The sequence below is a fragment of the Salvelinus sp. IW2-2015 genome, linkage group LG4p, assembly GCF_002910315.2.
Source record: "Salvelinus sp. IW2-2015 linkage group LG4p, ASM291031v2, whole genome shotgun sequence".
Lineage (NCBI taxonomy): Eukaryota > Metazoa > Chordata > Actinopteri > Salmoniformes > Salmonidae > Salvelinus > Salvelinus sp. IW2-2015.
This window is the reverse complement of record NC_036841.1, coordinates 19,957,829-19,974,436: the sequence shown is the minus strand read 5'-3', so window position 1 is coordinate 19,974,436 and position 16,608 is coordinate 19,957,829. Positions and strand designations below refer to the sequence as shown.

Below are 16,608 nucleotides of genomic sequence, written 5' to 3'. Positions count from 1 at the left end.
ATACCAAAAATAGCAGTGAACGGATTGGGGTCAACAGATGTTACATAGATATGAAAATGCCTCAAATATGGCGTCCCAATACCTCCTCAGAGATTGGCATGACCAAAACATATGCCCCACAGTTGCTGAACTCTGATAGGATCTCAAACACTTTAGGTAGGCATTTGAATATATTTTTAACAGTCTGTAATTTGAGTAATGGAGACGGTGTAAGACTTTGAAATTAATGAAACCGTGCCTTATGCAAAATTATGAGATGTGAAATCGCTCTATACTACGTTGCCATAATGTCATCGGGTAGCTCGCCACCCATGCAGACTTGGTATTTTCCCAGGAAGGCAGGTTCATGTTCTGTATCATGTTGTATAACCTGGATATTGTGCTCTTCAGATAGGGGTTAAGGTCTAAGCACCTCTCAACTACACACTTTAAAAGGCAGGAGCGGAAATGAAGGGGAATATTTTTTTAGGTAAGCCACGATTTTGGARATACCTAAAAAAAAGTGGGTATTGGGAATATTATGGTCAACACTCAGAGTTTCAAATGAGACACGTGTGTTATTAAAAAAAGAGGTCACTGAAAAACACCAGGCCATTCCTATGCCAGAACTGGAATGCTGTGTATCTGTGACAGGGTTGGGTAGCTTACTTTCTAAATGTAACCTTTTACAGTTACTAGTTACCTGTCCAAAATTGTAATCAGTAACGTAACATTTGGATTACCCAAACTCAGTAACGTAATCTGATTACATTCAGTTACTTTTAGATTACTTTCCCCTTAAGAGGCATTAGAAGACAAAAATGTACACTACCATTCAAAAGGTAGGGGTCACTTAGAAATTCCCTTGTTTTTGAAAGAAAAGCAAATTTTTTGTCCATTAAAATAACATCAAATTGATCAGAAATACAGTATAGACATTGTTAATGTTGTAAATGACTATTGTAGGTGGAAACGGCTGATTGTTAATGGAATATCTACATGGTTGCTGATAATGGGCCTCTGTACACCTATCACTCCTGTGTTCCAATGGCACGTTGTATTAGTCTTTTAAAATGATAAACTTGGATTAGCTAATTGATCATTAGAAAACCCTTTTGCAATTATGCTAGCACAGCTGAAAACTGTTGTCCTGATTAAAGAAGCAATAMAACTGGCCTTCTTTAGACTAGTTGAGCATCTGGAGCATCAGCATTTGTGGGTTMGATTACATGCTCAAAATGGCCAGAAACATAACTTTCTTCTGAAACTCGTCAGTCTATTCTTGTTCTGAGAAATGAAGGCTATTCCATGTGAGAAATTGTCAAGAAACAGAAGATCTCGTACAACGCTGTGTACTACTCCCTTCACAGAACAGCTCTACAGTAGTCAAGTTACACCTCAAATTGTGCAACTCCTAAAATGTCATGCATTATATCAACAGAAGAATTGTCTGTAGTATTGAAGTACTGCAGAGTTCAATAAGCAAGCATGCTTCACACCGTACACATGAGGTAGTGTTGGGTTTGACTGAAGAATTTGACAATGGTCTGAGTGCATGTGTTTGTTCGTAAAGTCACTCTTGGGTCATCCTCAGAGAACACAGTTTGAAAATTCACATTCTCAGTGAGGCAAAAATGGCAACAATAACGAGCACTAAACAATTCCACACAACCAAACAGGCAATGTTTACCAAGATTATCTCCAGTTACTTGGGACAATACTGCCATGTATACAACCACTGAAGAAGGGAACTTCAATACCCTCAGTCTCAAGCACTTTCAAATCGCTTACTATTGGCTCAAGAATGGAATCAAATCCATACGTTTTAAGGTCCTGGGTATGGAAGAGTGCACATAAGTGAATATTTACTAAAATTGAATTAAACTTTGGGGTAAAATTTCTCAAAGTAAAGTAAACTCTGAAAAAAAAGAAACGTCCTCTCACTGTCAACTGCGTTTATTTTCAGCAAACTTAACATGTGTAAATATTTGTATGAACATAAGATTCAACAACTGAGACATAAAATGAACAAGTTCCACAGACAAATTTAATCGATTATTGACGTTTAAAAATACCGAAAGTTGTATTAGGAAAGTTGTTTGAAATACTTGGATCAAGTTTACAGGTAACTTATTAGATATTTTGTAGTCATGTTGCGCGGTTTGGAACCGGTGTATTTTCTGAATCAAACGTGCCAAATAAATTGACATTTTGGGGATATAAAGACAGAATTTATCGAACAAAAGGACCATTTGTGATGTTTAATGGACATATTGGAGTGGCAACAGAAGAAGATCTTCAAAGGTAAGGCATGAATTATATCATTATTTCTGACTTTTGTGTCGCGCCTGGCGGGTTGAAATATGATTTTCATGTGTTGGTATGCTGGGCGCTGTCCTCAGATAATCGCATGGTTTGCTTTTGCCGTAAAGCCTTTTTGAAATATGACACTGACTGGATTAACAAGAAGTTCATCTTTAAACCGATGTATAACACTTGTATGATTTATGAATTATTATTATGAGTATTTCTGTTTTGGAATTTGGCTCGCTGCTATTTCACTGGTTGTTGTCAAATCAATCCCGTTAACGGGATTGGCGCGCGAAGGGATTACTAAGAAGTTAACATTGTTGCATTGGATTAGATACAAAGTATCTAAGATGAGAAAAACATGTCTAGACTGTGGTTTCTCACTCTGCTATCTCGGCCTTGAGCCTGTGTGACTATCAGCAGGTGCAGACAATTCACAGCCTGAGAACTAAAGCAGTATAGCTCCATTTACCCAGTACTTTTCCATCATTGCGCATTGCAAGCATACAAAGGTTATCACATATATACAGTAATCATGGCACTGGTGTGGCCCCACACCCGACCCCCAGGGTAACCCGCAACAGTCTAGATTCAATCAGATCAAGCGTTAACAAAAACTCACATAGCTGATATTTTGGAGGTGTAAATACATTAGAGCTATCCAATCGGTGAGCAGCTGCTCTTGATCATTGTCATGAAGCCACACAGTCAAGTTGAAAATCATTAAACAAAATAATGAGGATTTCTATCAGCCTAATTGAGGTATAGATTATATCTCACATTCCACTGTCTCACATTCCACTGCATGGGATTTCTGTTCGTGCGACTCTATGTAGCAAATGGCAATGTCCGCTTCAGGTATACTGCAATGCCAGGATCCACTTGTGGATTTGACAGCTCTAACGCAGTTTCACCTCTCACACCGCCAAAACAACCTCTTTGGGGATGTCAGCTAAAGCGGATCTGATTGAATAGAGCCCTTAAATACAGATAAAGCCAAATCAAATTGCACAAGTGTGATTGCTGGCGGAAACATATTACAGATATTCCTGTTCTGTTGCACAACATTGGATTCGAATCACGTCTCTCAGCACTTTTTAATGTCACAAAACACTCTGACTCAGCAGGTTCTCATGGTTTACACACACACACACACACAAACACACACACACACACACACACACAGAGAACTTTACATAATATTCATCTCCTGGTTTCTTTCTGATGTGCTCCTGGACATGCTCTTTCTGGGTAGCGGCTCCTCGGTGGCGAAGTTGAACATACTGCGCAGGGAACGATTGATACTCTGCTTAAAGCCTCGTCCCAGACACACATAGATCAGAGGGTTGAGGCAGCTGTTACAGTAGGCAAGACAGAGGGCCAGGGTGTGGGCCAGCTGTACGTTGGCGCTGTGCGATGAGTGCCGGGGGGTCAATAGGATCAGGAAATCCAATATGTGCAGTGGAACCCAGCACAGGAAGAAGCTCAGCAACACAGCAAAAATGACCCTCAAGGTGCGTCTGGAGCGCACCTCACTCACCCTCCCAGACCCCACCCCAGACCCCCGCCCGGCCCTGCTATACACAACCCAATGACACGCCACGATGGTGATGAATGGCATCACAAAACCCACCAGGAAGCGTACTGTAGTGATAGTCCAGCCGCTAACTATAGTGTGAGATCCCAGGCACTCTGATTTACTGGTGCTTAGCTGGACCTCCTTCACGTAGACAAACTGGGGGATGCTGCCCAGCAGGGCCAGGAGCCACAACCCGATACATACCCAGGTGGCCTTGCGAGGCCTCCTCCAGTTCTGGCACCACACGGGCAAGCTGACCAGCAGCCAGCGGTCCAGGCTGATAAGTACTAGCAGCAGCACGCTACAATACATGACCAGGTAGATGAGTCCCTTGAGCAGCTTGCAGGCCACGGGGCCAAAGGGCCAGTGCTGGTCCATGGCCAAGGGCACCATGAGGAGCGGCAGGGACAGACAGCACAGCAGGTCAGCCAGGGCCAGGTTGAGGAACCACAGAGAGGTGACGGAGCGCCGCATGCGGAAGCCCGTCACCCACACCACCAGAGCGTTGCCCGGGACCCCCAGCAGGAAGACCAAGCTATAGAACACCAGGGCGGACAGGTGACGGGGCCCCAGCACAGGACCAAGGTCCTCAGGCTTGACAAAGTCCAATTCAGTTAAGTTCAGGAGCCTCAACTCATCATCAGTGAACATCGAGCTCCAATCATCCATGCTTGGAGATGACTGTTGAGGGGAAGGGAAAGACAGTAGTATGATAGTTCCTATAATAGCATTGTATCAATACAATAATACAGGTATTCTTGAAAGACGGGACAATCTCTTTTTAAACTTYTTAAAATTAGGTTTTGGAATCATAAAGCAACTGAGGGAAAACAAAATGTATACTTTGTATATCACTTGAATGATGAAGAATAATTCATTTTTGTCAACTCCATAAAACATAATTTCGTCTAATGTTATCTCCGTCAGAGTGCTGAAAGACCTGTTTTTACTGGGGATTTTCAATTGAACAATCTTCTATACTTTACAAATAATTGTACTTAACTTTTATTTTTAGAGGTACAAATATGTCTGTTTCAAGGATCACCTTCATCAGTGGTTTGTCAATATTCAGAAAAAATATTTATTCACTGTTCTGCAACATTGTAAGGGCTGTTGTCCTCCTCYTCCTCAGATGAGGAGAGGAGAGAAGGATCAGTGGACCAATACGCAGCATTAGGGAAATAAGCCATCTCTTTATTTGAAATGATGGCAACACGAAAACAAACACTTACAAAATTACAAAACAAGAAAACGACGTAGACGAAACCTGAACATGAATTAAACTAACTAAACGTAGAACTCACGGACAGGAACAGACTACATCAAAACGAACGAACAGCCAAACAGTCCCGTATGGTACATACATCGACGACACAGGAGACAATCACCCACAAACAAACAGTGAGAACACCCTACCTAAATATGACTCTTAATTAGAGGAAAACGCAAAACACCTGCCTCTAATTAAGAGCCATACCAGGCAACCCAAAACCAACATAGAAACAGAAAACATAGACTGCCCACCCAAAACTCACGCCCTGACCATATACACATACAAAAACAACAGAAAACAGGTCAGGAACGTTACAAACATACAGTGCATTCGGAACGTATTCAGACACCTTGACTATACATCCTTATTCTAAAATTGATTAAATATATATTTTTCTCATCAATCTGCACACAATACCTCATAATGACAAAGCAAAATCAGGTTGTTGGACATTACATTTCTGTCCAAAAATGATGCAGAAAAATGTATCCATGCTTTGTTACTTCTAGGTTAGACTACTGCAATGCTCTACTTTCCGGCTACCCAGTTAAATCACTAAATAAACTTCAGTTAGTGCTAAATACGGCTGCTAGAATCCTGACTAGAACCCAAAAATTTGATCATATTACTCCAGTGCTAGCCTCCCTACACTGGCTTCCTGGGCAAGGGCTGATTTCAAGGTTTTACTGCTAACCTACAAAGCATTACATGGGCTTGCTCCTACCTATCTTTCCGATTTGGTCCTGCCGTACATACCTACACGTACGCTACGGTCACAAGACGCAGGCCTCCTAATTGTCCCTAGAATTTCTAAGCAAACAGCTGCTGGAGGCAGGGCTTTCTCCTGTAGATCTCCATTTTTATGGAATGGTCTGCCTACCCATGTGAGAGACGCAGACTCGGTCTCAACTTTTAAGTCTTTACTGAAGACTCATCTCTTCAGTGGGTCATAGTGGGATTGAGTGTAGTCTGGCTCAGGAGTGTGAAGGTGAACGGAAAGGCTCTGGAGCAACGAACCGCCCTTGCTGTCTCTGCCTGGCCGATTCCCCTCTCTCCACTGGGATTCTCTGCCTCTAACCCTATTACAGGGGCTGAGTCACTGGCTTACTGGTGCTCTTTCATGCCGTCCCTAGGAGGGGTGCGTCACTTGAGTGGGTTGAGTCACTGACGTGATCTTCCTGTCTGGGTTGGCGCCCCCCCCTAGGTTGTGCCGTGGCGGAGATCTTTGTGGGCTATACTCGGCCTTGTCTCAGGATGGTAAGTTGGTGGTTGAAGATATCCCTCTAGTGGTGTGGGGGCTGTGCTTTGGCAAAGTGGGTGGGGTTATATCCTTCCTGTTTGGCTTTGTCCAAACTCTCAACTGAGTTTGACCAGTTTATTTGACTTTTATTATGACTTTTTGAATTTTTCGTTCATGCATAAAATCTTCATGGACACGTGAGCTCCACCATGCTAGCCAAAGTTGCTAATTCGACAGAAGAAATGGACATTCTAAAACAAAACAACAATATATTGTGGAACTAGGATTCCTGGCACTGCATTCTGATGAAAGTTCATCAAAGGTAAGGGAATATTTATGATGTTATTTCGTATTTTTGTGGACTCTTTGGACTCCAACATGGCGGAGAATGGCTGAGCGCTGTCTCAGATTATTGCATGCTGTGCTTTGTACTAAAGTTATTTTTTTAAATCTAACACAGCGGTTGCATTAAGAACCAGTGTATCTTTAATTATATGTGCAACGTGTATTTTTCAGCAAAGTTTATGATGAGTTTTTCCTGTTAGATTACGTGGCTGTCTAAAATTTCTCCGGACATTTTGGTGCCATTTGTGACCATGGCTGCAATGTAAAACCCCGATTCGTAGCTATAAATATGCACATTTTCGAACAAAACATAAATGTATTGTATAACATGATGTCATAAGACTGTCATCTGATGAAGTTGTTCAAAGGGTTAGTGATTCATTTTATCTCTATTTGTGGGTTTTGTGAAAGCTATTTTACAGTGAAAAAATGGCGTTGTGTTTTGGGCTATTGTGGTGAGCTAACATAAATATATGTTGTGTTTTCGCTGTAAAACATTTTAAAAATCGGACATGTTGGCTGGATTCACAAGATGTTTATCTTTCATTTGCTGTACAACATGTATTTTTTCATAAAAGTTTTATGATGAGTATTTCTGTATTTCACGTTGCTCTCTGTAATTATTCTGGCTGTTTTTGGTGCCATTTGTGACCATGGCTGCAATGTAAAACCCCGATTTGTAGCTATAAATATGCACATTTTCGAACAAAACATAAATGTATTGTATAACATGATGTCATAAGACTGTCATCTGATGAAGTTGTTCAAAGGTTAGTGATTCATTTTATCTCTATTTGTGGTTTTTTGTGAAAGCTATCTTTGCGGTGAAAAAATGGCGTTGTGTGTTGGGTTATTGTGGTAGAGCTAACATAAATATGGGTTTGTGTTTTTCGCTGTAAAACATTTTAAAAAGCGGACATGTTGGCTGGATTCACAAGATGTTTATCTTTCATTTGCTGTATTGGACTTGTGTTTTCATGAAATTATATTATATGATATCCCTGTGGCGCTAGGCTAGGCTATGCTAGTCAGCGTTTCTGATGAGGATGATCCCRGATCCGGGATGGGGGGTCCGTAGAGGTTTTAAGGTGTCTGACGGAGTTAACATAAGTTCGATGAAAATATATATTTAAAATAAACATATTTGAACCAAAATTCATTCCTATCTTAATCTATACTGAACAAAAATATAAATGCAAAATGAAACCATTTCATTGATTTGATTGAGTTATAGTTCATATGAGGAATACAGTCTATTGAAATAAATTAATTAGCCCCTAATCTATGGATTTCACATGACTGGGAATTGTCCGCAATTGTGTTCATTATTCCTGCCCATACCTCTGTTCACAACGTTGACATCAGCAACCCTCTCGCCGACACAACGCCATACACATGGTCTACGGTTGTGAGGCCGGTTGGACGTACTACCAAATTCTCTAAAACAACGTTGGATGTGGCTTATGGTAGAGAAATGAACATTAAATTATCTTTCAACAGTTCTCGTGGCCCTAATCTATGTATTTCACTTGCCTGGGCAGGGGCGCAGCCATGCGTGTGCGTGTGTGTGTGTGTGCGCGTGCGTGCGTGCGTGCGTKCGTTCGTCCCCTGAGTGAGTTTGAGACTTAGTGTTTGTCCCCCCCAGTGTACTGTGATCCTGTGGCTACCATTTCTCAGTAAAGTATTATATATTTCCTTAACCACTGATTCCTTCTCTCTTGTCTTTTCTGCACCTGGGTACAACCTCACCACATCACAGACCATGGTGATTTCAATATTGTTTGTTTAATTCTATCAAAAGTAGAGCACTTTACAGGCCACCTTGTTACACTACATGTAATGAGGACATGAAGGGTATTATGGTGGAGCTGACCCGGCTCATTCCTGATTCATTTAGGATTTCAGACTAATCTGACGGAGGTAACCAACGGCTCTGTTCAATCTGTCTCGTTGAAGCGTAACAGCTTGCACGCTAGAAATGAAGGTAATTTCTGTTTTAGCCGACATACTGTATGCAGCGTTTACCGTGAATGCAGTCTCTGCTAAAGTGGGAACATTGCCTTTAAATTTCAATCAAGTTGTAACACTGAACTTCTGTATTGAATAGAGTCACAAATCTCCCGACACATTTGTTAGGAATCAGTTTTGAGAGAAATATCATTTGAAGTCAGAGGGCAAGAAATGACATAAGATCCCTCTTCAGTTCGTTTGAATTAATGCACATTTTTAGGAGAGATATGCATGTGTGTATTTGCAAAAATATATATGGGAGATTGGAAGTGATGCAGACAATTACATTGATAGAAGCTACAATCTATCTGCAATATCTACAATCGATCTGCAATATCTACTCTAAGCAGAGTTTGGAATTAGGATCCTTTGCTCCGGATAATGGCATTTCTGGGCATATGGAAATGAATAATATTGAAAATATTTTGGAATTTCCTGAAGCAAATCTTCCCCTTTAAAAATGCTGGGGTGGTTCCTTTCTCCACAGACCTTTAAAAATAAGCTCAAATAATGCAACAAAATCTTCTTCTTTTTTCAACTATAAAGTTTCACTGCCAGACAAGGATTGTCCTGACTTTCAAGAATCCCTGAATGGAATGGTATAATTGTTAAAGCATTGAAAGCATGATCTTGGTTGGGTTAAATGCATAAGACACATTTCAGTTGAAGGCATTCAGTTGTACAACTGACTAGGTATCCCCCCTTTTACCATTACATACTATTATGATGACTTGCTAGTTGCTATTGTTTATTCACACTGTTTTTTTTAGATTCAATCCGTAATTGTCCATATCAAGACCAAAGTAAATAACCATAGGAAATTAACATTTCATTAATGCTGGAATGGCTTAGTTGTGATAACAGGGTTCAACAGGATTTGAAATTGAGGAATAACACAAACACACTTTATAAAGTGATACAAGACCAGTCAGCATTTTACACGACATTTAAGTAATTCAAGTGCAAAATACCTCTAAAATGAAATAATTTCAATCAGATAATCAATCACCGAACACTGTAAAATTAAGGTTACAATTAAGGTTGTACTTTACCTTAGTTTTCAGATGTATGGCTCGATGTCCTCTTGTTGATGACTCCACACACAACCAGAAAAAATAGGAACTGTTCTTCTTTAGCACCTCACCCAATCATGACCTCACCTCCTTATGATCAGGAATTGTAAAAACGCATTGCCAAATATACAGGGAGAGATACAAACACAAATGACATAGTACTGGTCATGAGAACACCTGAGAACTGGACTAACACCCATATAACTATATAGACATGCCCAATCTACCTATATGGGCAAAGACGCAACCCCCACTAAATATTGTCACACTGATTAGTAARGATTAAAAAAATAAGAAATCTGAGCATCTCTAGTTTGTATCCTGATAAGAGCTTGGCAGCCCTAAAGTGTTATAGGTTAGGATGTCAAGGTCATGGGTGACCCCAATGAATTAGTGTCCACTTTATCTCTGAGCCCTTAGCTGTTTCCATATTTATGCCTGTCTTTTCTGGGGTCTCCCTGAGGACAGGCTGGCTGGCACTCCTTCACAATGAAGTTTGACCCTGTTCCTCACTATTATCTGATACTAGCTGTGTGCTACTCTATCTGCTCTCTTCATCCCTACATGGCTTGTTGATGAATACTGGATAAGAATCCTCATCTGAGCTCTCAAACTCAGTGCTCTCAACATTTTGCTGAGGTGGTTCTTTTCTCCACAGACCTCTATGCTGGGGTGGTTCTTTTCTCCACAGACCTCTATGCTGGGGTGGTTCTTTTCTCCACATACCTCTATGCTGGGGTGGTTCCTTTCTCCACATACCTCTATGCTGGGGTGGTTCTTTTCTCCACATACCTCTATGCTGGGGTGGTTCTTTTCGCCACAGACCTTTACGCTGGGGTGGTTCCTTTCTCCACAACCCTCTATGCTGGGGTGGTTCCTTTCTCCACAGACCTTTATGCTGGGGTGGTTCTTTTCTCCACAGACCTCTATGCTGGGTGTGGTTCTTTTCTCCACAGACCTCTATGCGGGGTGGTTCCTTTCTCCACAGACCTTTATGCTGGAGGGTTCTTTTCTCCACAGACCTCTATGCTGGGGTGGTCCTTTCTCCACAGACCTTTATGCTGGAGTGGTTCTTTTCTCCACAGACCTTTATGCTGGGGTGGTTATTTTCTCCACAGACCTCTATGCTGGGGTGGTTATTTTCTCCACAGACCTCTATGCTGGGGAGGTTCCTATTGTAAAGGATTTTTTGTTTGCTTTTCTGATAACTAATTGCTGTGTTCTATTCATGTGCTGTTGTATAGACACATTTCGGTGTTCATGCAAGTGGCTGACTGTACAAATCCTCAATCTCAGTAGCTGCAATTTGGCAGTAAGCCCAGACCTTGTTTTGAGAAAGAAGAAAAGATATCTCAGTTTCAAGGTCTCAGCTTAGAGAGAAGAAGCCTCGTGAGATATTGGTCTGTCACATGTTATGAACCAGTATTGGTCTGTCACATGAAACAGAACGTTAATGATTCATTAATTATGCTAAATCATGCAAATATAACTTGTCTGTGTATAGCCGCATATAAGACAACTGCTGGGACTGCCCAGGGAGAGCTCCTGATTGACATGTGTACTATGGTGCATTGAGTTGGTTGGAACCTCTCCAGCGCGCTGACAATAAACAATGATTCGAATTTCCACTACACTTTTTCCACAGACCTCTCTGCTGGGGTGGTTCCTTTTTCCACAGACCTCTACTCGGTGCTTGAACTGGTTCCTCAAATGGAAGGGAATTACATGACTGTTAGAATATTTTATCAAGGGTTAAGATAAATGATTAAATAATTCTACCCAGAAAYTTAACCATTAGGATTATTTGTTAGGTAGCATGTAGGGGGGTAGAAAGGAATGTCTGTGTGTGTGCCTAAAGAAATCGAAGGGATCATTAACCTATGGTTGAACCACTAAGCTATAACTCTGTGAAGATAAGAGAAGACAGGTTTTCCGTATCTGGGGGGGGGTGGAACTGTCAGCTAAGGGGTAATAAACTGGTAAAAGGCTTCAGGAGATAATCCAGATTAGTGTGTATGTATGTGCGTTAGTAATAGAAGGGATAAAAAGAACGGTTTTGTATATGCACGTCAGAGATCTCTCGAGAATAAACACTATTGATTAATTTGGACACGGGTCTATTTTATGCAAGTAAGGATCTTACATATTCTTAGAAACGGACAGAGTGTTTGCTTTGTATAATTAAATTGGTTAATGAACATATAGGAAACAAATTCCTTCATCAATGACATGAGTATATTGTGATGCAGAAACCGGGCCCTGCCTGTACCCCTCTCGGGTTTGACCTCATAGACAGGGCTGTCATCACCTTTCCTGGTTACCACCACGTGTATTTGGTCCTCCCAGTGTGCTTAGCTTTCCCGGTCCCACACGTTATGACATGCACCAGAACACGACCACCTGAGATCAGAACCAAACWAATTTTCTTCCGATCGTAGTAGGCTTTTCCCTTTGCTGTTGATAACTCCATGTTTCTTATGGCGATGTCATAGGCTTCTGCCATCTGTTGCTGCCACTACTTAGCATAATCCTAGTATGGTTTTTCCTGTTCTTTTATCTGTAACCCAAAGACAAGGTCAACAGGTAACAGTGGAGCCCTTCCAAATAGCAGGAAATACAGTGAGAACCCAGTAGCATCACTGGTGGTACAATTATATGCATGAATGACCTTGTTTAGGTAATCACCTCAGTTGGCCTTTTTCTCTTCATCTAGTGTGTCCAACATTGACAATAGTGTACGGTTAAATATCTCCACCAGATTCTCCTGTGGATGATAAGGAGCGGTTCTGGAATTGGCCCGTACAGTTCTGGAAGGTTTTGATTTTCAAACTATCTTCCCTGATTGTGATGGATTCTTTACACAGCCAAACTTTGGGAAAAAATCCTCAAAGCTTTTTTGCTGCAGTTATCCCTGACTTGTTTTTGGTGGGGTAGGCTTGTGCAAATTTTGTAAAGTTATCTAAAATAACTCAAATGTACTCGTAGCCCCCTCTGCTTTTCTCCAAATGCACATAGTCAAATGAAATAATCTCAAAAGGAGCTGTATCCCGTACAAGTTACATTGGGGCCCTAGTTATTACACTGGGTTTCTTTTGTTTGATACACTTACACACTTTRGTGATAAAGTGTTCAATGTCATGTTGCATGCGCGGCCAATAAAAGCGTTCTCGTGCTAAGTTCAACACTCTTTCTGTTCCTAGATGGGACATTTCAGTGTGAAGTACTTGTAAATTAGTGTTCTGTACTGACTTGGGACCACAACTTGTGTCCTTTTTGCTATTTTCCTTTGTAATAATCCCTCTGGTGAGACATGGAGCCTGTTGCACTCTTGCAGCACTGTTTAACTTGGCATGACTCTTGTTGACATTCTGTTACTTTTGGATTAGTCGTTCGCTTTTTCAGTTCCAAGATTCTCGATACAGCTGCATCCTTTAACTGAGCATGCATGAGATTGTGTGGAGGCAGTCAGTCTGTAACTGTTCCCCCCACCTTGACAGCTCCTCTTGCACTGATGGCCTTAGCGTGACCGTGGATATCCAAGTAAGTTACAGTCATACTGTTGTGCCTGAACATTATTGAGTGTAGCTTTTACCGTCTCAGGTGAGAGTTTCTATGAGCGTTCTTCCATGTAATGTTCAGCATACAAAGGAGAATGAGACAGAAGCTCTGTGTCACTGTTTACCTTTCCAGGACAATTCTTCAGTTTGAGATTTAAGTCAGACAGCTCTGCCACCCAGCGATGACCGGTGGCATTCAGTCTTGCTGTAGTTAGTACATATAGAACCAGTAAAAAGTTTGGACACACCTACTCATTTCAGGGTTTTTCTTTATTTTTACTATTTTATAAATTTTTGAATAATAGTGAATACATAAAAACTATGAAATAACACGTATGGAATCATGTAGTAACCAAAAAGTGTTAAACAAATCAAAATATATTTTAGATTTTAGATTCTTCAAAGTAGCCACCCTTTGCCTTGATGACAGCTTTGCACACTCTTAGCATTCTCTCAACCAGCTTCATGAGGTGGTCATCTGGAATGCATTTGGCGTGCCTTCTTAAAAGTTAATTTGTGGAATTTCTTTCCTTAACACGTTTGAGCCAATCAGTTGTTTTGTGACAAGGTAGGGGTGGTATACAGAAGATAGCCCTATTTGGTAAAAGACCAAGTCCATATTATGGCAAGAACAGCTCAAATAAGCAAAGAGAAACAACAGTCCATCATTATTTGAAGACATGAAGGTCAGTCATTCTGGAACATTTCAAGAACTTTAAAAGTTTCTTCAAGTGTAGTCACAAAAACCATCAAGCGCTATGATGAAACTGGCTCTCATGAGGACTGCCACAGGAAAGGAAGAACCAGAGTTACCTCTGCTGCATTAGAGTTAACTGACCTTTAGATTGCAGCCCAAATAAATGCTTCACAGACACTTCTCAACATCAACTGTTCAGAGGAGACTGCGTGAATCAGGCCTTCATGGTCAAATTGCTGCAAAGAAACCACTACTAATGTCATGTTTTGTCATTGAGTATCATGTCTTGTCCCTGTGCTTCCCTTCTATTCGTTTCCCTCTGCTGGTCTTATTAGGTTCTTTCCCTCTTTCTATCCCTCTCTCTCCCCCTCCCTCTCTCCCTCTCTCGCTCTCTCTCTCTATCGTTCCGTTCCTGCTCCCAGCTGTTCCTCATTCTCCTAACTACCTCATTTACTCTTTCACACCTGTCCCCTATTTTGCCCTCTGATTAGAGTCCCTATTTCTCCCTCTGTTTTCCGCTTCTGTCCTTGTCGGATCCTTGTTTGATGTTTGCTGTTCCGTGTCCTTGTTCCGCCCTGTCGTGTTTTTGCCTTCTTCAGATGCTGCGTGTGAGCAGGTGTCTAKGTCAGCTACGGCCTGTGCCTTCCCGAAGCGACCTGCAGTCTGTGGTCGCGTTTCCAGTCGTTCCTCTCTACTGACGAGAGGATTTCAGTTTTCCTGTTTTGGATTTACCTAAGATAATATCCAGGAGTATCGTTTTGTTTAAGACTGGAATAAAGACTCTGTTTCTATTAAGTCGCTTTTGGGTCCTCATTCACCAGCATAACAACTAAAGGACACCAATAAGAAGAAGATACTTTCTTGGGCCAAGAAACACGAGAAATGGACATTAGACCGGTGTAAATCTGTCCTTTGGTTGGATGAGTCTAAATGTGAGATTTTTGGTTCCAACCGCCGTGCCATTGTGAGAAGCAGAGTAGGTGAACGGAGGATCTCCGCATGTGTGGTTCCCACCGTGAAGCATGGAGGAGGAGGTGTGATGGTGTGGGGGTGCTTTGCTGGTGACACTGTCTGCGATTTAATTCRAATTCAAGGCACACTTAACCAGCATGGCTACCACAACATTCTGCAGCGATACGCCATCCCATCTGGTTTGCGCTTATTGGGACTATCATCTGATTTTCAACAGGACAATGACCCAACACACCTCCAGGCTGTGTAAGAGTGAAGGAAAAGCAGCCAACAAGTGCTCAGCATATGTGGGAACTCCTTCAAGAGCGTTGTAAAAGCATTCCAGGTTAAGCTGGTTGAGAGAATGCCAAGAGTTTGCAAAGCTGTCATTAAGGCAAAGGGTGGCTATTTTGAAGAATCTCAAACCTCAAATATATTTTGATTTGTTTAACACCTTTGCTTACTACATGATTACATGTGTTATCTCATAGTTTTGATGTCTYCACAACTATTATACAATGTAGAAAATAGTAAAAATAAAGAAACCCTTGAATGAGTAGGTGTGTCCAAACTTTTGACTGTTACTGAATGTCAAGGGGTTATTATCACTGTACACTGTCACAGAGGGAGCATAAAAGAGATAATCCCAGAACCGCTCAGTCACTGCACATTTGAAGGCCAGGAATTCCAGTTTCCCCGAGTGGTGATAGTTTCTCTCTGCTTGTGTCAGGGTGCGGGAGCCATATCCAATGACCTTGAGTTTGCCACTTTGTCATTGGTATAAAACACCTCTCAATCCCTCTTCGGAGGCTTCAACGTGCAAAATAAAAGGTTCCTTGAAATCTGGGTAAGCAAGCATAGGTGGATTAGTCAACACACTCACCAAGTGTTCTAATGCTCTCTGGTGAGCATCCTCCCATATAACTTTCTGGTGGGGCGGAGCCTGTCCCGACTGCATAGCTACCTTGGTCCTTCGATTCCCGTATGCTGGGGTCTCCGACTTCGCTGCTAGTAAGTCATAGACATTTTGCATGTTGTGAGAAGTTCTGTACTTAACCCCAGTAGTTTCCTCAGCTCTCTCACGTTTGTTGGTGGCCTGTTAACAAGTTCTTGCACTGCTACAATTTCTTTAACATCCATTCTGTAACCCTCAACAGAAATTATGTTTCCTAAAAAACGGACCTCATACTTGAATAGGTCACACTTATCAGCCCTGAGTTTAATACCCCATTTATTTTGCTGCCTGAGTACCCGACGGACATCTTCCACATGTTGTTCAAATGACTGACAAAAAATAAGCATATCATTCAAATATGGTATACAGATTCTACCTCTTATACACTCTAAACTTTGCTCCAATCTTCGTTGGAAGGCAGAGGGACTGTTTGATAAGCCAAATGGAATTCTGTTCCATTCATACAAGGCCCAAGGAGTGCTGAAGGCAGTGTATTGTCTGGACTCCTCACCCACAAAGTCTTGGTGGTATGCCTTTCCTTGATCTAAAACTGTAAACCATGAGTTTCCTCCCAAACCATCAAGTATTTCCTGTATACGGGGTGTGGGATGCCTGTCCAGAACAGTCTTCTTGTTCAAT

General features: G+C 41.5%; 1 protein-coding gene across 1 annotated transcript; it reads right to left on the bottom strand.

Moving 5' to 3' along the window:
* Window positions 1-1,917: 1,917 nt before the first annotated feature.
* Window positions 1,918-10,026, bottom strand: LOC111960680 (C5a anaphylatoxin chemotactic receptor 1-like). Its single transcript, XM_023982812.2, has 2 exons — window positions 9,789-10,026; window positions 1,918-4,549 (listed from the first exon to the last, which is right to left on the bottom strand). The coding sequence occupies exon 2, from the start codon at window positions 4,535-4,537 to the stop codon at window positions 3,482-3,484; it is 1,056 nt and encodes a 351-aa protein (XP_023838580.1). The 5' UTR covers window positions 4,538-4,549; window positions 9,789-10,026; the 3' UTR covers window positions 1,918-3,481.
* Window positions 10,027-16,608: the final 6,582 nt, after the last annotated feature.

Excerpts from the sequence above, each read along its gene's own strand:
- LOC111960680 (XM_023982812.2), bottom strand. The coding sequence starts at position 4,537 with ATGGATGATTGGAGCTCGATGTTCACTGATGATGAGTTGAGGCTCCTG.